General features: G+C 33.7%; 2 protein-coding genes across 5 annotated transcripts; both read left to right on the top strand.

Moving 5' to 3' along the window:
- On the top strand, positions 1–4,251 carry LOC107791005 (F-box/LRR-repeat protein At1g67190). Of its 2 annotated transcripts, none has more exons than XM_016612984.2 (3): positions 1–283; positions 705–2,046; positions 3,956–4,251. In XM_016612984.2, exon 2 carries the CDS (start codon positions 709–711, stop codon positions 1,978–1,980), a length of 1,272 nt encoding a protein of 423 aa, XP_016468470.1. In that variant the 5' UTR covers positions 1–283; positions 705–708; the 3' UTR covers positions 1,981–2,046; positions 3,956–4,251. The 2 variants fall into 2 exon arrangements, with proteins under 2 accessions (XP_016468470.1, XP_016468468.1); XM_016612982.2 differs by having other exon boundaries at positions 3,284–4,251.
- Positions 4,252–9,691: 5,440 nt separating this feature from the next.
- LOC107791004 (transcription factor TGA9-like) lies at positions 9,692–19,499 on the top strand. 3 transcript variants are annotated; one of them, XM_075221952.1, is made up of 13 exons: positions 9,692–10,081; positions 10,188–10,361; positions 10,551–10,645; positions 11,026–11,108; positions 11,629–11,877; positions 12,600–12,644; positions 12,785–12,844; positions 12,947–13,024; positions 13,184–13,232; positions 14,503–14,774; positions 15,434–15,655; positions 18,255–18,397; positions 19,084–19,499. In XM_075221952.1, exons 2-13 carry the CDS (start codon positions 10,222–10,224, stop codon positions 19,169–19,171), a joined length of 1,524 nt encoding a protein of 507 aa, XP_075078053.1. In that variant the 5' UTR covers positions 9,692–10,081; positions 10,188–10,221; the 3' UTR covers positions 19,172–19,499. The 3 variants fall into 3 exon arrangements, with proteins under 3 accessions (XP_075078053.1, XP_075078051.1, XP_075078052.1); XM_075221950.1 differs by having other exon boundaries at positions 14,500–14,774; XM_075221951.1 differs by having other exon boundaries at positions 9,959–10,081; positions 10,169–10,361; positions 14,500–14,774.
- The last annotated feature ends 3,881 nt before the right edge of the window (positions 19,500–23,380 follow it).

Raw genomic sequence — 23,380 nt, 5'->3', positions numbered from 1 at the left:
GTCCAAACGCCCACTTAATTTTGGTGGGTCGCTCCCCAGTTGTTTTTTCCCATTTCCCTTATCTCTCATTATCTCCCCTATCGCAGTTGGCGGATCTCCAATTCTCAGTTTCCTTGATTCACTCTTCGTCTGTCCCATTCAACCAATAGTCTTTCCTCTTTGCTTCTCATACTACATCCACATGGGCACAATAATGATACCTCAAAATTTCTCCTTCTCAGTTTTTGGTGAACCTGTGGGATGGCATCAATCATTCAATTTTTTTGGCAGTTTTCTCAATTGGGTATGTAACAAAATGTAATCTTTTCAAGTACAATCAGAAAATTGTTATAGTTTTTGGGTTGGTCTTCTTTTTTTTTTTCTGTTACAAATTGCACATTTTAGGAAATTGTGAATTTCTTGTGTTCCAGAGGTTCCCATTTTATGCATTTTTGCTTTGGCTAGGTCTGTACATTTGGTGAATCTATGGCATTTAGTTTATTTAGTTTTATATTTGATGGTTAAATTTTAAATTTCATGCAAGTATTGGGAAAAAAATCAAATCTTTAATAATGTGGTAATGCCACATTGTGGGCTTACTAGGATAATAGTAATGGCTTGAGAGGTTGCAAATTCTTGGCCTTTTATTTGATTTGATTTAAAGTTTCTTGTGAGAAAATCCATTTTGGAGTTTAAATTCTGATATTTGATTTACTTGTTTTTAGTGATATGGATTACCTTCCTGTTGACGTCATTGGGAATATCCTCTCCCAACTAGGGGCAGCGAGGGATGTGATTGTAGCGTCTGCAACGTGTAGAAAGTGGCGGGAAGCTTGTCGTAAACACCTCCATACGCTTTCGTTCAATTCTCACGATTGGCCACTCTATCGAGACCTAAGTACTAGTAGGCTAGAGATACTGATTACTCAAACATTGTTTCAAACAACAGGCTTACAATGTTTATCCATATTGATGGATGATGTGGACGAGTTCTCAGCTTCCATTGTGGTTGCTTGGCTCATGTATACAAGAGAATCGTTGCGATGGTTGTTTTACAACGTTCGTACTTCTCCAAAGATCAATATTCTTGATATATGCGGGCGACAGAAGCTGGAAATGTTGGTGCTTGCTCATAATTCTGTATCAGGGGTTGAACCGAATTATCAGAGGTTCCTTTGTCTAAAATCCCTTTCATTAAGTTATGTCAGTATTTCGGCATTGGATCTGAATTTATTACTGACAGCTTGTCCAAAGATTGAAACTTTAGCACTTGTGAATCCAGAGATTGCAATGTCAGATGCACAGGTAACTGTTGAGCTGAACAGCAGTACGCTAAAGAGTATCTACGTTGAAGCAATAAGTTTGGACAAGTTTATATTGGAAACTGATAGCCTTGAGAATCTGCACTTAAAAGACTGTGCGCTTGAGCTTTTTGAGCTCATTGGAAAAGGAACTTTGAAGTATTTCAAGATTGATGATGTTAGTATTATACATCTTGATGTTGGTGATGCTGTTGATAATCTTGAAATTGTAAATGTTAGTAATTTCACGATAAATTGGTCCAAGTTTTATCAGATGATTTCGAAATCGTCCACATTGAGAAGCCTCCGGTTATGGGATGTTGTATTTGATGAAGAGGACGAGATTGTGGATGTGGAAACAATTGCACTTTGCTTCCCACAACTAAACCATCTTGCACTTAGTTACGATTTAAGAGATGACTTAAGGGAGGGAATTCTTCACTATGGTTTACAAGGGTTATCTCTATTAGAGAATGTCAATGTGTTGGAGCTGGGATCGGCGCTAATTAATGACGTCTTTACTCATTGGGTTGCTGGTTTACTGCAAAGATGCCCTAATCTCAGTAAATTAGTTATTCATGGAGTGATTTCAGAGACTAAAACACATGAAGAATGCCAAATGTTGGCCAGCTTTACCTCATCTATTGTTCAGCTGATGAGGAGATACATGCACGTAGATGTGCAGTTTGAATTTGAGTAGATCAGAAACATACGTGAATGTGGAATATTGGCCTCAATCAACAATAGCAAAGGCAGGTAGAAAAAGGTATTCAATTGAACTTGAAGCCTTTGCTTCCTCTTGTTCTCTCTATTTATATCGATCATCTTAATGAACTGGTTCAGATTGTGGAATTGTTTCCTAGTAACATTTCTTATATGATGTTGCGACTTCACTTCAATTGATTCTTTAAAAAAAAGGAAAAGGTAGTTGATAGACTAGTATCCTTGTTGATCCTTTCCACTAGATTAACCTTTTGAGAATTGTTTCTGTTACTTGCTATTGCTATAACACTGGTGATTCAAATTTAACAATTGACATGAGAGCATCCTCTAGGAATTCATTTCATTTTACATCAAAGTGAAAGATTAGTTTTCCTACATGACAAATCCATGTATGAAACCCTTAACAATTCGATGGAATGCGTTGTCTAGGAGATTAGATTTCAGTATTCACTCAATATGAAATATCATTTATTTTGAGTCTTGATTGCTATCAGGTACTACATGACAAATCCGTGCGCGAAAAGTTAAACCTCTGTTAATGAAAAAGTAAGAAATTGAAGAGGAGAATAGAAATTTGATGGACAATAGCTAATGTATATTCTATAAGGATAAAAGCGATATATCATACATGTGTACATGTTATAGAGTCATGGTCGAGCTCCTCTTAGCAACACCTCCTCCCTTCCCCCCCAAAAGAAGCACAACAACAACAATTACTACTATAACATTAGTGTCGGACTGTCGGTTATATGAATACTCACTATCAATGCCAAACTAGTCGGTGTTGGCTATATGGATCTTCACAATCAGTGTCGTTCTTTTTAGACTCTTCTCAACTGATATTCAATAATTTAGTTTCTCTAACCCTAGAAAATCTCTACATTTTCTAATACAAATCTCTTATATGATTAAAATACTTCTAATGAAGATTGGACCTGAAGTAAGCTTACCAACTTGACTAAGCAAACAGTAAAAAAAAACTGTATGATTGTTGTCGTTGGCCCTAATGGTGGATGTTATTTGATTAGGTGTGTTTGGGTAATTTTACTATTTCATTGTATTTTCTTCAATCTTGTGGATAATGGATATGCTTAAACAAAAACAGTTCCGTTTGGTTAACTGTTTGGTAAGTTGTCTTCTCAGTTTTCTGGAGTTTGAATTCGTGGTGTACATATACATTTTATATCCTTGCGTGAATGCATGCTGATGTAAATTTATTACAATTCTTTTCTTGAGCAAGTAATCTGGATCTCAAATTGAATCTCTTATCTCTTTCACAGGAGACTTAAAACCCACCATCGATGGAGGAAATGGGCTAGTATGCTATAATGTGTCAAAATTCCAAATATCTTCTCTTTAAGTTGGATATTTTTCACATCCCAACAGGTCATGTCTAAAAACGGACAAGTAGAAGTCTACCACACCACGGGCTTGTTCTTTTCATTTAATTATGATGAAAGTTAATCACCTAATCAATTGACGACTTAGATTGTTTTTTACTCTTTTCTTCTAGAAGACTGGAGTGGCAGCAATGAGAGGACAGATATTAGTTCACCTTTTTTTAAAATTATATATGAGAAGATATCAACCACTAAAATGCATTGAAAGAAATGAGAACTACTGCATTTCATAACTAAGATTAAGCTCATTTGTTGTTTGACTTGTTTCTACAAATAGATTTAAGCTTCATTGACAGGACTTATATCTCTTGTATGTTAGTCCACTGGCTGTGGTGGTGGAATGAAATGTCATAGTAATAATCTGCAACAAGCAGTTTTGATCAATATTGTCTTGGATAGATTTATTTCACTATTTTTATTATAGAAAATTGAAATTTTTGTTTCTTTCATCCATCTAGAATGAATTTCCTTTGTATGCTTGTTCACTGTTTATTGTTGTGATGATTTGTTAATTGAATTTGTATGAACACTTGGTCTACTCTGCATCTACAGGACTGTATCTTCGACCTGCATCATTTTAGTTGCCGCTTTTCGGATGATTCCAGTTTTCTTGCAGTTTAGTATCAGATGTGCTGAATATTTTAGACTTTCTTCTATGTATTTCATTCAAATTGTAGTTATGCTTCCTCAGAATATTGCTCAATGCAAATCTGTCTGATCTTTTAGACGTTCAGCCTTGGAATTTGATTGATGATTTATTATGATTTTTATACTTTAGAACATAATATATGCTGTGTAGTTGACCTTTCATGTTGAGACGTTCTATTAAGAATCCATTTTTATCTCCATTTCTAAGGGTGAAGAGTGTCTCCTTGTCCTTTGGTCAGAATGAGATGTAGCCAATTGCCTTACTTTCAAGATCTTTCTCTTCCTCTCTCATACGCACACCGAGAAACAGTGTCTTTTTTTGTCAATCTGAGCCTTTTGTGAAGCAGCTTGGCTATGTCAAATGTGCACTTGTTAGTTTTAATGTCTGTTAAGCAATTGTTCTGGAGTACATTGATGCATAGAAGCGTTGAGTCTTTTGTCTCAGAACTCAGAATATATGCTGGGACTCATAAAACCAAATTACTGAATACATTGTTTTATGGTTCTGTTGAATAGCATGCTCATTCAGCAAACTTAGTTTTTGAACATCATATCTTTCTCTCAAAAGCTTAAATGGGACTGTTCAGCATTTTACAAAATTTGAACAATTGACTTCCTCCAATCTGGATAGATACCTATCATCTGGTCTGACCACACATTCAAACATTTCAAGACATTATTTAGCATAGTGTATTTTTATCATGCTATGATTGAATACAAGTTTGACTTCATTTTTTTTATGATGGTGGCGTTTACACCAGCGTGCGTGCACGTGCACCTTGAGCAGTGGCGGATTCAGAATTTAAACTTTATGAGTTCAATCTTTAAGGTTTTTAGCGTTGAACTCATTGTATTTTTAAGGTTATGAGTTCGGAGCTACTATTTATTGTAATTTTATTAGATTTTACATATAAACTTGTGCTCCGCGTCAAAAGTATTGGGTTCGATTGAACCCAGTACTAATATGTTACATCCGCCTTTGACCTTGAGTTCTGCCGAATACCAGCTTGGTACCTCCTACCAGTATCGGCATAAGGGTAACTCTACTCACTAAGGCTTAGGCAGGTGAAGAGAGATTGTCTAGTGTTTTTTCCCTCTATTTGTATTTGAATCCTAGTCTCCCACAGTTTTGATCCACTTTATTGACCGCTAGCCCACACCTTTGGATAACTGCCAAATTAATTAAGTATTTCTCTTTTGTAGTCTTTATGAAAGTGATTATGCTTTTTATTTTTTCCTGGTTTATTAATTATTTGTACTTTTATCTGGATAATGTATCGAAAGCTGTGGAAGGGGGTTCTGAAAATACTTTAAATGGTTTGATTTTTTTTTAATACCATTTTAGGTATTTGGTTTCCTTATCTTATATGGCGTTAGACTTTCTTTCTCTAATTTTCCTTTTGGATGCCTCTATCTTGCCTTTTTTGGCAAAGCTGTTTAACCATTTTTTTATCTGTTAATGTAGTTGTGGCTGGTGTGCTCAAGAATTGTAGTTAGATTTTATATGATATTCATTATTTCCAAATTAAGTATATTCAATGACAAGTTGAAGTTTCAAATACTATAATCTGATAATATTATCTCTTGTAATTGGAAATAAAACTAAGTTCTTTGTTGTTTGTTTTGTTGTACTTAATAATTATAAATGTTTTTTTTTTCAAAACAACTTTGTTTATGTATATATTGTATGAATAAGGCCTAGCCACTAATTCAAATAAGGTGACTAAAATTTAAAATTTTCTTTAGCAACTTTAGTTTGCTTCCTTCTCATATAATTATAATAGTTCAAATAACTTATAATCAATCATTCACTCTATTTATTAATTAGCGCATATTATAACTTATAATCAATCATTCAGTCTATTTATTAATTAGCGCATATTACTTTAATTATTAAGTGGTGGCAAATTCTGATAGTGACGCAAATTAAGACCTTCTTAGGGGATACTTTAGTATAAATTCCTGCTACTTCAAACTGACAGATATGATCAAATTGTGTTGCAAGTATTTTGCTTTCTTATTATTTACACACAGGGAAACATCAAATAGTGATGATTGAAGATTGAAATTTTCAACTCCAATATTATTGAGAAATTTAATTTAATCCTCCTAATTTTCTTGATGAACGAATAAACTCTAAATAATCTTTTTTTTAAATAACAACAATGCCCAAGTCATATTGAGAGGAATTTTTAACAGGGGTTGCCTCACAATTTTGATTAGTTTAGGAGATTAATTAGTTTCCTAAATAGTCAAACTCCATATGCATGAACCATGGCCTGCAAATCTTAAAATCCATAAATTAGTTTGTACTGAGATTTTCAATTGTCAGAAATTCCTGCAATTTCAACTGCTTTGAAGACTTGTTCAAAGAGTAAAGAAGAATCACTAAAAAAAATCCACTTTTCACGTACCATTTTGATGTAGAGATTTATATTTGTAATATTCTGACCATGAAACTAGTACGAGATTTGAATGAGTAACATTTTGAAAATTTTTGAACTAATTTGAGAGTCAAGAAAGCACTCATCAAAGTTATGTGGAAAATTTCTTGGAGAAGTGTTATGATTCAAAAATTTTATATGACTAGACATTCAACAGATATATGGCCATTTTCTCACTTCTTATTGCAATGATGTTCATTACGATTTTCTTCTTGACATTTAAAGTAAAAAGAAATATCCATTTTCCTATAATTGGAAAGAGCTTGTTATTTTCACTACAAAAGAGCACACTTATAATTTCTTTTTTTCTTTCCAATTAGGAGAGCAAGGATTTTTTCTTGTTTCTGGATTGAGGACTCACTATGGAATGAAGTGGACGTTTGGACATAAAAACTAGTATGATATTTCGGAAAAAAAATATTTTTTTTTTAAAGTTAAAAATGATATTTAAAAATTAGAGTTGTGTTTCGACATGAATACAATTTGGAGCTATTTTTGAATTTTTGTTAGTGTTTTGAAGTGAAAATTTTAATAAATAACTTTTTGTAGTTTTTCAAATTCCGAAAAAAATTCTGAAATTCAACTTCAAGTGAAAGTTGAAATTTTCATGGCCAAACACTAATTTCGAAAAAATGCGAAAAAATTCAAAAAAATGAATCTTTTTAATGCCAAAACGGGCCCGAAAAGTTCTACAATGATTCTCAACCTACTGCACCATGCACAACTAAAAAGATAGAAATTAGTGACAAACAAATTTTGTAGTTAAACAGTAAAATCTATTGCTAATCCTATTTAGTAACTGATTAGCGACGGATTATCAAGAATTTTTTAGCTACAAGCGATTTAGCGACGAAATTCGTAGCAAATTTCAGTTTTTTTACAGTGATGGTTTGGGACTGAAAATGTAATCAAACTCACACAGGCAAAGTTAACAGTTCCAATTAGATTGGGATTGAGACGTAGTTATTATTGTTGTTGTTACGGTCAGGATTGAGGCTGGAGAATTGTTGGAGTAGGAGGCTTCTATGTTTGGATTATCCATTAGGTAGGATAAGTTTAGATGCAATATTGAAATTAGTGAGAAAATAATAGAGATTAAGCAAGGATGTTTTTTTGATTATACCTAACAAAAGAAGCAACTAATAAATATTTAGTAACTAAGTTCCATGCTTAAGTGACAAGCAAAGCCTTAATCTAATATTACAAGATTTGTGAAGCCATAGAATAATGTCATAAAGATATAATCCAAACCAATCAACTTCCAAAGACAGAGAAGCAAGCTAAGTATAAACAAGTAGCCTATATTTTCAAAGGGAATGTTTAGATATTATCCCAAGGGAAACTCTCATATTTCTCAAAAGGAATTCTGAGAATTTTCCACGAGGAACATTTCCCTTTGAGTTTCATGGAGTTAGAACAAAAAAGTTATTAGCACTCAATTGCATGCATACCTAATCCATTGGAAATTCTCTCCCTTTTTGGACCCAAACCTTTTTTTGTATGTCCAATGATTGGTTTTTAAGAAGGAATTATTGGTAGGGGCACAATAGCTAGCTACAAAAGGTGGTGATGAATAAAACATTTTATATATTTGTATATTCCAACACCTATCCCCACCAAATGAACTTATTACAACAATCCCCTCTCTCTATCTTCAATATTGAGTACCTGCATAATTTAAAAATTCATAAAAAAATACAATAAGTACGCTTTAACTTCAAACAAATTGAGTTCGGTTATATGAATTCTCATTGGTCATGTCATGCCATTTATGCCAATCTATAGAATCAAGAATTTTCAAAAATATCGAACTTTTATAGTATCATAATTTTTTCTTGAATTTAAATTTAGATGACTAGCAATAATGTTATATAAATTCACAAAAAGTAATGATCAAAGTTGCACCTATTTGAAGGTCAAAACTCAAAAAAAAGAAGAGAAAAGAATAACTAGTTCTCAAAGAACTTACATAATGAAAAAGATCGTTAGACTACTTGTTGAACGTCTGATTATACCTTGCTCCGACCTGAACTATGCAACAACGAGATCTTACTTGATCCTTGCCTTATGTCGATCTTAGGCTGCAATCCCAAATGCTTATGTGTCCTTATTAATGAATATGGTAAATATTATGAGCCATTATCTAGTGTTGACACAAAATTTACCTCGAATCATGAGAAATAATATTCTCCAATAAACCAGCCTTAGATTTAATATCTAATATCTATCTCTTGTATATTCATTTTTTGGAGGGCAAACGCATTGTAGTCCACACAAGGGGCCCTAATTATCAATTATCAATAATACTAAAAATGGTAAAGTCCACTCTGCTATGGACTTTTGATCAAGGGAAGGTTGATGAAACAAATTTCTAATAAGGGAAAAGAATCTTGGTGTGGCATGGTTTTAGGTGATGACAGGGTTTAGATGTTGACCTATCAACAAAAAGGATAATACCAAACAAATCCATTTCAAACCCTTGATTAATTAATTATAGAACACAAGTTGCAGTGCCTTCTTCATTTAACAAGATTTGGTTTGATTAGCTAAAACCAAAAATTAAAATTTCCCCACCATTTTGTGAAGAAGGTAGAGGGATGCACTGAACAATTATCCACCAAGTTACGAACAATAAGTTACTGGCCTTATTCCCAACCGTTATGTTTTTGTAAAAAATAATTTTTAATCAAATGTTAAAAGAAAATCAGTTTTTTACAGGCTCAAACTTTTCACTTTTTTTTATTTATAACTTTTCACTTAAATTCACATTGGCCTTATGTTATATTGGAAGTCAATATGAACTACATTTAAAGCAAGGGAACAACTGTAAACCTTCTTCTCCAGCTTTATTATCATACTTTTATTGAAAGAAAACTTTGTCTCATTCTTATTCAAAATAATACAAACAGGTTTTGGTAGTAGAAAATATTTTATTCTTTTTTCTGTGGCTAGTACTTGCAACTCTGAAGGGTTCTAACAAAAGGGGCCAATAAGAAAACACAGGCGGTTAGAGAGAGAGAGTGGAGTTGGAGTCACTGATTCTAGTGGGTTCCTGCCAAAGTCCCCACCCCCATTTTCTTGTTTTTTTTTTCTTCATGTACAAAATATTAATTTTTTATATGAAATAAAATATTCTTATTATTTATGTTTTTTTTTCTAACCCCACAAAAGGCCTGAGAGAGAGAGGTTTGCAGCAGCAAGTACAAGAGATATTATTGTACCAATAGGTGAGTTTCAAAATTTGATACAATAATTACTTGTGTGATAACAACATCATAAAAAGGCAACACCCCTACCATCAAACAGAATAATCAGATAGTTTTCTTCTTGGAGAAGTAGAGAAAAAGAAAGCTGATTGTTTAGCTTTGCCATGTCCACAACAAGACAGATACAATAGCAACACAAACTTAGTAAAGAAAAAGACATGTTTTGAGAAATATACTTTAGACCCTCTTTTGGTGTGGCTTCATATAGCTACATATATATGCTTTGACAAGAAAGCTTTGATCTTTTTAGCTTCTTTCTTTACCCCCTTTAGCCTCTTGTTTCTGAAGAAGAGTTGCTCCTTAAAACTGAGGTGAAACAGGTAGTTTTCATGTTGTTGTTTTTTTCATTTTTTCTAAGCTATCATCTAATCTTGAAAAATTTTGTATTATCAAATGACATATTGTAGTTTTTTTTCTTTTGACCAGGAAGCTGAAGAATGGTCTGAAAAAAGTTTTTTGCATGGAGAGTCAAAGAATAGGAGAGAGTGGTAGTTTATCAGCTGAATCAGGACCTTCACACCACCATCACAATATGTCTTATGCATTTTTTCGTGGCCTAAATCCTCCTAATACAAGTTTCATGTATCATTCCACTCCAAAGTAAGGATTTTTTTTTGACTTCTTATCTTTCTTAAGCCGAGAGTCTATCGAAAACTGACTCACTAACTTTTTTAGACAGGGTAAAGCACGTGTATATTTGTTATTGTTGCCTCTTTGTATATGAGGATTTTTCTTGCAATTGTAATATGGGGTTTATTTTTATTTTTTTTTTTGATAATTCCTGTGTAGTAATCAAGAACCGCCAGCTTTTGATTTTGGGGAGTTGGAAGAAGCTATTGTATTGCAAGGAGTTAAGATGAGCAATGATGAAGCAGCTAAAGCATGTATGCTTTTTTTCTCTCTTTCTTTTGTTTTCTGACGTTTGCAAAGTGTAACCAACTCCTTATCCTAAAAAAGCAGAGAAAGAGCAACGAAAGAGTAGTGTTGTTTGAATATGTCCTCTGTAAGAAGCTTACTATTTCCAATACAGTAATCATTCATATGTCAAATAGTTGAATGGCGTGGGGTTACATACAAGGAAACTTGAACTCTTTGCATGATTTACTGACTCCATAACTGCTGCTACCAAAAGAAAAAGAAATAAAAAAAGGTCCCTTTTTTAGGCCTTAAATGTGTAGGAAGTCTTTTTGTTACTTTCTCTTTAATTTGTTTTATTTTTCATTGTGCTGATGTTGAGAGATTTTGCTTTTGTGATTTTGTGCAGCTTTATATGCAGCCACAAACAGACCTGCTGCAACTCTGGAGATGTTCCCTTCTTGGCCTACGAGATTCCATCACACCCCAAGAGTACATTACCCCCCCCCCCAAAAAAAACAATTAATTCCTCTTGGCCATTTTTACTACTATTATAGCTTCAACTTTTATCCATAATAGGAAACTCTTTTTTAACTTCTACAGTATTTCTCAATAAACTTGTTGAGTTTTTACTTTAGTTGATTTTGGAAGGTTGGTAATGGAGCTTCTGAGATTTTCAAAGCTAGCTTAAGTTATACAGCCTCAAACTGTAATATGTTTTTACTATATTAGTGTAGTTTGGCGAAGCTACTGGTCAATTGACTACTTTATCGAAAAATTATATTATGTATATAAATAAAAAATTTAGAGATATATACATATATTGACACCCTTTATTGAATTTTTCTTTTGCTTCTTTTAAATTTGAACACCCTTGGAAAATTCTAGTTTCACCACTCATTAGTTCTTATTAAGTTACTAATGAGCATTTATTATATTGATAAATGACATGATTGTTTGAAATTTTTTTTAATTGCCGGTGCATAAAACTTAAACTAGTTTTTGCATACAGGGAAGCTCAAAATCAGGAGAAGAGAGTAGTGATTCAGGTTCAGCACTAAACACTTTTTCAAGCAGAGGTGAACCTCATTTGGAACCAGAATCTCCTGTCAGTGGAAAACCATCTTCAGATTACCAGTCCCTTGAACAGAATCAGCAGCAAATTCAGATACCACAACAACAACTTCAAGAAATGGCAAGTGATAGTCCAAGAACAATAGTGTCACATATTGAGCCAGCTTCAAAACCCAACTATGAAAAGGTTATCTTTTTTCCTTCACAATGAGAAATAGGAAAATAGGTGGCATTTTCACTGTTTTATATAGGTACAAAAAACAATCACAAATCCCAACTGCCAAGAAAATAAAATAAAGGCTGAGTTTTCTGGTCTCTTATTTGATTTTCTAATTTATATTCTGACAAGAGATAAGGGAAAAAGAGTATCTTTACAGTAACAATATTATTTGTTCTTTATCCTTTTTAAAAAAAAAAACAAATGGTTTTTTAATGACTAACTTTTAGAACTGTAGTTCAAGTTTTAGTTCATAATGTTCTTCTTCTATCCCCCAAAACTGTAGTTAACTCCTTGTCCTTTAATCTTTGTTGGGAGTAGAGAAACCAAATCCAGAAGAATGCCAGGTGATTTAATGGATTTGCTCATGTTAACATCATCAGATATATACTCACTATTTTATTCTTTTCCGGAAATAAAATATAATATATGCCTACAGTCTAAACAGTGTTTATATAATTACAAATTGATTTTAGTCAAATATCATAAAGTCTTCCAAAAGATACCTGCCATTTTTGACACGTTATACCTCTTATTTAATTTCTAAGAATATAAAAAAGGTGACACAAAATGAAGATTAGGAGAAAAATTCTAACTTCACGTAATTACAAATTTTTTTTGAAGATGTTTACTTTTCAGGTTAATCAACTACATTAATTTAAATATAATATTTTTAACTTATATTTTTGCAGAGAAAGGGTGCTGGTTCAACCTCAGATAGGGTGGTTGACGCTAAGGTGGTGCCCCCATTTTTAATTTATCTTGTTCCTTCAGTGGGCCCTTTATTATGTTATAATTAAAAAATTTATTTTAATATTTTAATCTAATTGTTTAATAGATTTCTTAGAATAAGTTTTGTTAATATTGTTCACTGCAGACTTTGAGACGTTTAGCTCAAAATAGAGAAGCAGCAAGGAAGAGTAGACTAAGAAAAAAGGTATAAAAAAAAAATACTCTTTTCTTTCAGCTGTGAAATCTGAAGCTCCTCTGTGTTTTTTTTTATTGTATATTTTACATAGTTAAATTTGAGTATGTGCAGGCTTATGTACAACAGCTAGAAACAAGTAGGATAAGACTTGCTCAGCTAGAACAAGAACTTCAGAGGGCGAGATCTCAGGTTGAAAATGACTCACTCTTTTCTTTACTTTATTTGGATGTATGACAAAAATTATCAAAATATTTTATTAAATTACTTTCTCGTCTTACTAAACATATCCTAAATTCAAATGGGATTTTTATTAATAGATTTTTCGTGTTAATTGGTTGTGTCAACCAGGGGCTTTTCATGGGAGGTGGTGCTGCTGCTGGTGCCAACATCAGCTCTGGTAAAGTTCGATATTTTTTCAAGGGGTGGCCAATTATTTTTGGGCTATATTTAGGGGTGGGGAAAGTATAAAAAAAATGTAATAACATTTTAAAAAAAGAAAGGTACTAACTCTTTTTTCTATATTATAATTTTTGGTGAGTGGAGTGAGTATACGGTAGATATTGTGTTATTATTAATGCTACAAAACGACGAGATGAAATTGGTCAATCTTGATAGTGACGTCTAAGATAAAAGTTTTTACAGTTTTGACAATAGGCATTAGGCAGCACCCAAAATCTGAATTTTCAGAACTGTAAGCTTTAGTCAATAGAGCCATTTTTTCAGGTCAAAGCTTGTAATTCTTGGTTTCTGAATTGGACTGAAGAAAAAAGTACTCCGCATTTGACCATAGCAAATTATCTGTTTTAAGTTATAATAACGTGTCAAAATCTATTACTACATTTGTTTCAAAATTGTTAAAGCCTCAACGTCAGACGAAACATGTCCCAATATCAGCTAAATTTTGCAAAAATAACATAGTTTCAATCCTGAGCTTGTTCGTCTTACTTTTTCAATGCTTTTGCAATAGTTACATGCTAACAAAACGGATTTTTTTTAAAAAACATTAAAATGACCAAGACACATATGAAAAGTACCAAAATTATCATTTTAAATTGAATGTGTTGAGAGTTACACATGCCTTTTAAATTTCTCTTTCTTTATAAAAGAATGAATATTTCTATTGGATCCTAATAAATTAAGCGTAAAATAAGGATGTTAAGATTAAATAATTTTTAGAAATAGAATGTTATTTTTTAAGACAAACTATAAAGAAAAGTATTACATAAAATGAGATAAATTAGCACTATATGATAAGGGTAAATTTGACATTAGACTTGACGCTACAGAGAAAGCGTCGCTTTCGTGTAACATGTCATGGTCTCAACGCTTTCGTTTGATGAGTTTCACGCATTCTAAGCCCGGTTCGCGCGCGATTAGGAAGATTGGCCGCAATCTGGTTTATTCAGGGGAGAGATTGAGCTTCAAAAAATAGTAAATGGTCTTATCAATACACAAATGTATAACTCCCCAAGAATTTCAATTGCGCTCATATTCATCACGGTAGGAATTGGGTTCAAGCTTTCCCCCGCCCCTTTTCATCAATGGACTCCTAACGTATACGGAGTGTGATGGCATCTTAGTATTTGCATGCTAATATACAATGCGCGGGACAATATTTTTGTTTCTTAAAATAACTATAGTGACAAAGAAGTATCTATATATAGCAGGTGCTGCAATATTTGACATGGAATATTCAAGATGGTTAGATGATGATCAAAGGCACATTTCTGAGCTTAGAACTGCATTGCAAGCACATTTAGGAGATGGCGATCTTAGAATAATTGTTGATGGATATATTGCTCATTACGATGAAATTTTCCTACTAAAAGGAGTTGCAGCTAAATCTGATGTATTTCATCTCATCACTGGAATGTGGACTACCCCAGCTGAACGCTGCTTCCTTTGGATGGGTGGTTTTAGGCCTTCTGAGTTGATCAAGGTAAGGATTTCAGTATTTAATGCTTAAGATGGAGGAAGTTTTATATATCGATTGAACATATATATACGATGGAAGTATTAAAAAAAATACGTTATTATGAGCTATTTACCGATAAAGTTCACAACTAATTCTATATTTTTGCCGTACACAGGTTCAAGCCATGAAAATAGTGTCTTGCAAAAATACAAGGTAATTAGAATGTGTACATAAGATCTAATATGGTCTAGTCCTTTCATGAGTCTCGTGTATAACGGGAGCTTAATGCACCGAATTGTCCCGTGCCAGTCAAATTTCCAAATTCTTTTTCTACTCGTCTTTTATGACAATTGTTTCGTGCAATTATATTATAAATAACTTGATAGTGTAGAAATTCTTACAAACTGTCAGTATATTAAAATTATACTCTTTGTGTATGGGGTTAATTATCATTTTCAATTACGGGAACGGTGTAACTCATATGTTCTGATAATATATAAAAAAAAATTATGACTATTACTAATTTCACTTATTATGATAATTTTTTATAATTATCTTATAAATGACTTGATTGTGTCAAAAAACATTGTATCGTAAGTATATAGAAGTTTGGAAAACCAAATTTGCTCTGCTGCGGCTAGATCTGATATTTGTTGCAAGCTAAAGAAATGATCTTTTATCAGATGTTGATAACACAATTGGACCCGTTAACGCAGCAGCAAGTTGTTGGAATTTATAGTCTGCAGCAATCATCGCAACAAGCAGAAGAAGCACTTTCACAGGGTTTGGAACAATTACAACAATCTTTAATTGAAACTGTTGCTACTGGTTCTCTCAATGATGGTATGCATCATATGGCTGTTGCCTTAGGCAAGCTTGCCAATCTCGAAGGCTTCGTTCGCCAGGTAAAATTATTTACATGATTTTATAGATCATAAATTACAAACGTCTTTTTTTTTTAAAACTTTGTGCTCAATTAAACACCATTACATAAAACCAAACGTAGTAATATGGGATTATCAAAAGTATAAACTGTCTTGGCTGTGTTAGTGTGCTGTCCTAATATGAAGCCCATAATCCACTCTGTCATATGGTCTTTTAGTTTCACTGTCATTACAAAAGTTTGTATAAAACTGATAAGGTAATATTCTAATATACACTTTTTTGTAGCCTTTTAGCAATTTATAAAGCAATGTACAAAAGTGGTATGAAATAATAACCATCCACCTAATTAAACAGATGAAAGGCAATTTTCTTATAAATTCGTAAGCTTTCTCTCTTTTTATCACCTTGGTCTCCCACTAGAAAGTTTAAACTTTATAACTTAGATTTTGTTATGCCATTGTCCATTCTTATTGAGGTATTTTTGTGCCTGATTTGATGGGGAAAAGAAGATGCTTTTGTCAGCGTGGGTAAGAAAAAAAGAAATTAAGATGAAGAAAAAGACTAGGACAAGACATTGTTTTCTCTTTTAATCCTCTTTTTGGGTTATAGATATCATTACTTTAAAATCTTTTCACTTTACTTTCTTCATACAATGACTAAAGATTCCAAAAGTACTTTGTAGGCAGTCATATCAATGAACAATTTGTGGTATATATATATATATATATATATATATAAAACGTTGGGATAATACATAATTACTAATTGGGGTTGAATCAAAATTTTAGTTGCACCCCTTAAAATAAAAAATATGGGTGTCCTATGACCCCAAATTGCTCGTGAAAGTCCTAAAATTTTAATTTTTTTTCCTTTTCTCTTTCTTCTTTTCTTGTATTCTGTTTCTGGTTTACTTCTCCCTTAAAACTGCATCCACAATTTTCACACCCCCTCCCCCCTAGCTTTTTCCCTTTTCATTTCTTTTCTTTTTTTTACTTTTTTTTTCTATCCTTTATTTATTAATGCCTTGACTTTTATCTTTTTTTTTTCGTTTCTTTTTCATTTTTACATTTGTCTTCTTTCTCGCAGTATTTCGCCGGATAAGTTTGATGATTCCGATGAGAAGCAAATTTTATTTTACAATCATGCTTTTTTTCTTTTCATTTTACTTTTTTTTTCCTTCGATATTTTTCTTTCTTTTTCTCGTTTTTTTTCTTTACAATGTTTCTCACCGGAAAAAATGGTGATTCCGGCAACATCATCTTTCTGCCAATTTATCTCTGTCATTTATTGTCCTGTTCCTCAAAATTTTAGAAAATCATTTTTACGCTATTCAAAGGGCCTCACAAATTTTATCTTGTCTATTATCTCCGACAACCTTTTAAGGTAAGAGTTTTTCGGTGGGTGAGGTAGGGCAGGCAAGGGGGGGAGGAGGGGGGGGGGGACGGAAGGTGATGGATACAAAGGGGAGAAATGGTGAAGAAAGAGAGTTAAAGAAAATGCAAAAGAATAAGAATAAAATAAAATTAAAAAGACAAATAAAAAGGTAACCTGAAAAAAATTTAAAACAAAATAAATTTGACATGTGGCAGGCAAAGATTGGCGTGTGATTTGCACTTTTCTTTTGAAACTCGGGATGGCTTGAAAAGATTATACTTCTAACAAATGTACGGGGTCATAGGACGCCCGTAATTTTAAGGGGTGCAACCGAATACGTCTATAATTAGGTTTTCTCACTTTTGAAAAACTTACCATTTATTTGGGATTTCATTTGAAAAAAGTAGAATCCAAATGCCCTTTTAATCTTGATTCTTTAATATTTAATATATAAAGGATGATTAAAAAAATTAAACTCAATGGAAAACGACCTCTGCTTAGTATAAGATCTATTTGGTTGTCATCAAAACAATGTCTTGTAGTTCCATTAAAAGGTGCTTGATTAAATTCCTAATACATTGGTCCCCACTATAGCAATAATTGGTAATTTAATGCTTTTAGAGATACCCCTCCCTTGGATTATGGCTTTGGTGTTTTGCTATTACTTAGTTTTTTCATATATACTTCGAAGGGAATACCCTCATATTTTTAACATTGTGAGCAAATAATGGAAGAGTGCGGATTATTTTTAGATACATTAATTTTTCTCTAGGTCCACTTTAATTATAATGATAATATAGCATACTTGATTTCTCATAGTTATTATTATCCTAATTAATAATACTCCATATTACATTTTATTTGGATATGTTCCTATCTGAAAATGATGCCTGTGCAAATAAATGCCCTTGCAAGAGCTATCAGCAAAATTTTATAATCACGTTAACAAATTAGTCCAAATAATGGAAAGAAACATTTCTACTAACCAAATACAGTAATTAGAATAATTCAAAAATCTCAGACAAAGACATCTTATATGATTTCAAAAATTCAACCAATTTGAAACTTTTATTTAAAGACTAGGGCCTCCTTGTCTGATATTTTGGGTGTCCATCTCCAACTTTTAATTGATTATTTTGGTTTGATTAAGATGTTTGTACTAATAATATTTTCTTGTCTCTAGCTATATATCCTAGAGAATATAAGATTTTGACTTCTTCTTTTTTGTTCATGAATTAATTTCAGGCTGATAATTTGAGACAACAAACTCTTCATCAATTGCACAGAATATTGACAGTTAGACAAGCAGCAAGGTGTTTCTTGGTGATAGGGGAATATTATGGTCGATTACGAGCCTTAAGTTCCCTATGGGCATCACGTCCTAGAGAGTAAGTTCAAAAACATATTTTCAATTGTGTTTCTTCGACTTTTCAAAAATATTAATACACATGCAAATGTATTATTGTTATTTTTAAAGAGCCCAAACAATATAGATTACTATTATTATCTAACTTTATTAGTTAACATGAAAATGAGAAAGCAAAAAACTTTTTATGGTCTCTTTTGTTAACCATGCTTACATACAATTATATACAAAAATAGTAGCTAAAAAGGAAAAGAGAGAGAAAACAAGAAAGAACCAATAATAAATGGTTACCCTTATACTATATACTAAAAGTCTTATAATTTGAAATTATGGGACAAGATTATTTTAAAACATACTCCTTCCTTCTGTTTCATATATATTATTCCTTCCGTTTCATTTTATGTGAATATATTTTCTTTTTATTCTGTGTCAAGCTTTTCCCATTTGGAAACAATTTATCTTTATGCAATGATTTATAATCACACAAAATATATGTGCCTCATTTTACACCACAAGTTCAAAATTCTTTTCTTTTTTTTTAAAACTTTATGCCCAGTCAAATAGGTTCACATGAATTGAAACGGACAGAGTATATAATTCTATGTTTGATTGGGCACACGGTTCAAAAAAGAAAATTACATTCCGTACTTACCAAAAGTACTTTTAGAATTTAAAGTATGATTTCATGACCATTTTTTTTAACTATAGGACGATGATGGTAGATGATAACTCATGTCAAACAACAACAGAGTTACAGATGATACAAGCGTCCCAACACCATTTCTCAAATATGTGATCACATCATTCTTAGCCCGAGAGAATGTTCATTCCTCCTTTAATTTGATGATTCCCAATGATGTGGATTGAAAGAAAGTTGAGAACGGGCACAGATTTGTTGATGATAATCAAGTTGTCGCATTATGGTTCTGCGAGCTACGTATTTAGATTTTAGATGAGATAAGATAGGATTTGTTTTTCTTTTTTATTTATTTGATGTAGTTTCTTGATATCTCTATATTATTACTCTTGATCTTGTAAATGTACAAATCAATTTTATTGTGCACAAGGAGGCTTATCACTAGGGTAATGAAATAATATTGAAAATAGCAAAAAAGAATGTTAAATATATGAAGATTATTTATCTTTGAGCACTTTCTTCTTTGGGAAAGAAAGAAAGAAAGGAGACAAGGGGTGTGGGTTGTTTTTCGCGGTGGGTTGATAGAAGATTGAGGACAAAAATTGGTATGATTAATTGTTGTTTAGTTCATAATGTGTGAAGTGGTTGAGAAGATTATTTTAAAACAGAAAGGACATGGGTTTCCATTGTCTTTTTGCAAATGAAAAATACAATTGGCTTTGCTTTTGGTGTGCATGAAGAGGTTTATCATTGTCCATATTTTAATGGAGAGGCTGCCAACTTAATTGGCTCTTCAATAAATATACTACTATTATATACTTATTCTGTCTCTTTTAATTGTTATGTTTCTTTTTCCTAGAGTCAATTTAATTAACCTACAAAATTAAAAAAATATATATATATTCAAAAATTACATGAAAAATATTACAAGCTGCAATTTTTTACATTTTTTTCTGGATTCTTTCTTTTAACAATTCTTCTTATGTTAATATAAGAAAATTATATTTTAAAATAATAAATAAAAATTATATAATTTAGATTTCAAAAAACAAAAAACTACAAATAATTAGGATATAGAGGTGTACGTATAAGTGTGCGGTAGCAGCCTGGACGTGTCGGGGATGCATATACAACAACATACCCACTATATTTTCACACGTGGAGTCCGGGGATAATAGGGTCGGGGATGCACATGCATGGCTTAAAACCTAATTCATGCACTCACATGCCCATAAGTTCGTTATGGACTTTCTTTTATGGGTAAAGTTGCACAACAATTTCCATTAAGTCTAACGTTAATGAGATGGAGCAACCTGGGTGGTTTAATAGAGTCGAGAAACTCGAGATACTGTGAAATATTAAAAATAAGAAAGAAAATTTCCTATAATAAAAAATAAAAAATAAAATGGCGAGCAAACATTTACCAAAATATTATTGAAATAAGTCCCTTCGACAGAGATAACAAATACTAAAAAAAAAATAAGAGGTCATATTTTTAGAAGGGGAAATAACAAGAAATACGGCTGATCTCACTTCAATTATTATACCTCCCTGCACATCCACACCCCCTGTACAGGACCCATTCCCCTCAACACTACGAAAACCGCCAAACCCACCGGACCCTACGGTATCACCAATGAAAGTCGAAACAACTTCGAAGAAGAATTCCTTCAAAGAAATTCTAGCGGATAATCATTTGACTCTACCACCCAAATTACCACCAAGAGGAGGCAACGTTGAAGATGCCATTGCAAGAGGACATTATTGAGGAAATCTTCCTAACCCAGGATCAAAAAATGAGAATCTATCACCCTGGAGATTCTCGGTGATTATTAAGGTTTTTGGGAAGAAAATTTCGCACCACGTACTCAAGCTCATAGTGAAATTCTTTGGGCTATTATAGATTTGGGCTAGGACTACTTCATAGTGAAATTCTTTGAAGAAGAGAATACGGAAAAAATACTGCACGGAGGCCCATGGTTCGTTATGGGTCATTTCCTCTCTATCAGGAACTGAGAACCAAACTTTGTTCCAGCGAACTCCAAAATCCAAGCAACTGCCATATGGATCCGGCTGCCCCAACTACCCACCGAGTTCTATGACAAAGAAATTCTAGAACGAGTGGGGGGAACATGGAAAAATTGTTAATAATTGATACTTGCACTTTTGCCGCCCTCAGAGGTAGATATGCAAGGATCTGCACCAAGTACCCATTGATATACTACTTAGGACATCCGTGGTAATCGGGACCATAGGTAACAAACCGAGTATGAAGGTGAAGGAATCATGTGGAAAGGGTGTGGGAGAATTGGGCTTCTAACCAAGAAATGCCTGATACAACCAACATTGAGAGCAATGGAGAAACCGAAAACATCAACGGCGACGCTCAAAGCAAATGGGGGTAATGACTGGATAACAGTAAAATTCCCAAGGCGGGCTAAGAGGAAGGCAAGGGTAACACAACCCCTAAGGCAAAATCACACGGGAGCACTGGCCAGCAGAACGAAAAGCGGAACATTTTCGCCGGAAATAGGTAAGTTTTCCATCCTAGGGAACTATAGGGAAGGGGATACTAGGGCTGAAACCCTAACGAGTGAACTGATTTGGGTTCAAATGAGCCTACTAATTTGGGTTCAAATTGGGCTGATCAACAAAGTTTAAACTGACCTAAGAACTCCTTTGGTGGGTACCTGGATAGTATCCCACATATGAGGCACGTGACTAAGCCCAATCCCGAGAACAGCCACATGAAGCACACACACCAAATAACAACACACACCACTCTGAGCAGGTACGAGTACTAAGGGGGAAAACAGCTAATATGTGTAAGTTTGATATACCCGTCTCTAACCTAAAAATGATACCAACTACTCTCTCTAATAGTCAAATCGTGGGGGCCACAACTGAGGCCAAGTCCATAGACGATAGCCTTAGGTTTAGTGAAGGGAAAAGAGAGTCAATCTCTCTAAGTGAGTTACCTCTCACTTAAAGCCCTACCCCCACCCCTTCCACCATCTTCAACCCTCATCTGATGACTTGACAGTCCTCATCGCCTCCGAAATATTTATAACAATAGAAAATTTTAGCGCACAAAATCTAACTATGGAAAGGGATGCCTTAAAACGAAATAGTGGCATGCCTTCTACAGTTCAACATCCTTCTGACTCCATTCCCTATAATGGAGAACAACCCAAACAACATGCCGCCAAATACACAAAATCAGAACCTGGAGGGGGAACCCCTACCGTTACTAGTGATAACAACCCATTACCACCAGACCACTACCCTACCTCATGGATGGAAATGGCACTGCAGGGTTCAGCCTTCCCATTGACCTTCACAATAGGGTCGTTGCCCATCACTGTGTTAATACAGAACCCACACTATCTGGCCAATGTGGTCACTGAATGCCTCAATCATGCAATATTGAACTTTGGGCACCAACTGTAACTGGAAACACTGTTGCAAGCCCAAGTAATACTCAGCCAAAAAATAATGCAAACCAACCAACTGAATGCTTTAATGGATCAGATAAGATTGTAACGACCTGGCCGGTCATTTTGAGAGTATTAACCTCGATCCCCTATTTACTGCTTTCTTGATATCTTTTTCTGCTTATGTGACTTGCCGGGAGGTTTTGTTTTTGGTTTCGAAGTAATTTAGGACACTTAGTCTCTAAAATGGAAGCTTAAGTTTTAGGATTTTGACCGTAGTTGGAACTATATGAAGACGACTCCGGAACTAAGTTTTGTTGATTCCGTTAGCTCCGTTGGATGATTTTGGTCTTAGGAGAGTGCTCGTATATTGAATTGGAGGTCCGTAGGTCATTTTAGCGCTAATTGGTGAAAGTTGGAAAAATGATGATTTTTGAGAAGTTTGACCAGGAGTGGACTTTTTTATATCGGGGTCAGATTTTGATTCCGGAAGTTGAAATAGGTCCATAATGTCAATTATGACTTGTGTGCAAAATGTGAGGTCAATCAGACTTGATTTGATAGGTTTTGGTGTCGGATGTAGAAGTTTGAAACTTTGAAGTTCATTAGGCTTGAATCGATGTGCAATTCGTATTTTAACCATTGTTTGATGTGATTTAAAAGCTCGACTAAGTTCGTGTGATATTTTAGGACTTGTTCGTATATTTTGTTAGGTCTGAGGGGCCTCGGGTGAGTTTCGAATGCTTAACGGATCGAAATTGGACTTGTGTGAGTTGTTGGAGCTTTCAAGCTTTTGGTGTAATCGCACCTGCGGTGGGGTGACTGTAGGTACGGACTCGCATGTGGGGAAGGAGGAGCGTAGGAACGGTTTGGAGAGGCCTGTCTTGTAGGCACAGGTGCGAGACTAGGACCGCAGAAGTAGAGCCGCACCTGC

Source organism: Nicotiana tabacum, chromosome 9, assembly GCF_000715075.1.
Source record: "Nicotiana tabacum cultivar K326 chromosome 9, ASM71507v2, whole genome shotgun sequence".
NCBI lineage: Eukaryota > Viridiplantae > Streptophyta > Magnoliopsida > Solanales > Solanaceae > Nicotiana > Nicotiana tabacum.
Note: the sequence above shows the minus strand (reverse complement) of the source record. Positions and strands in the feature narration are given on the sequence as shown.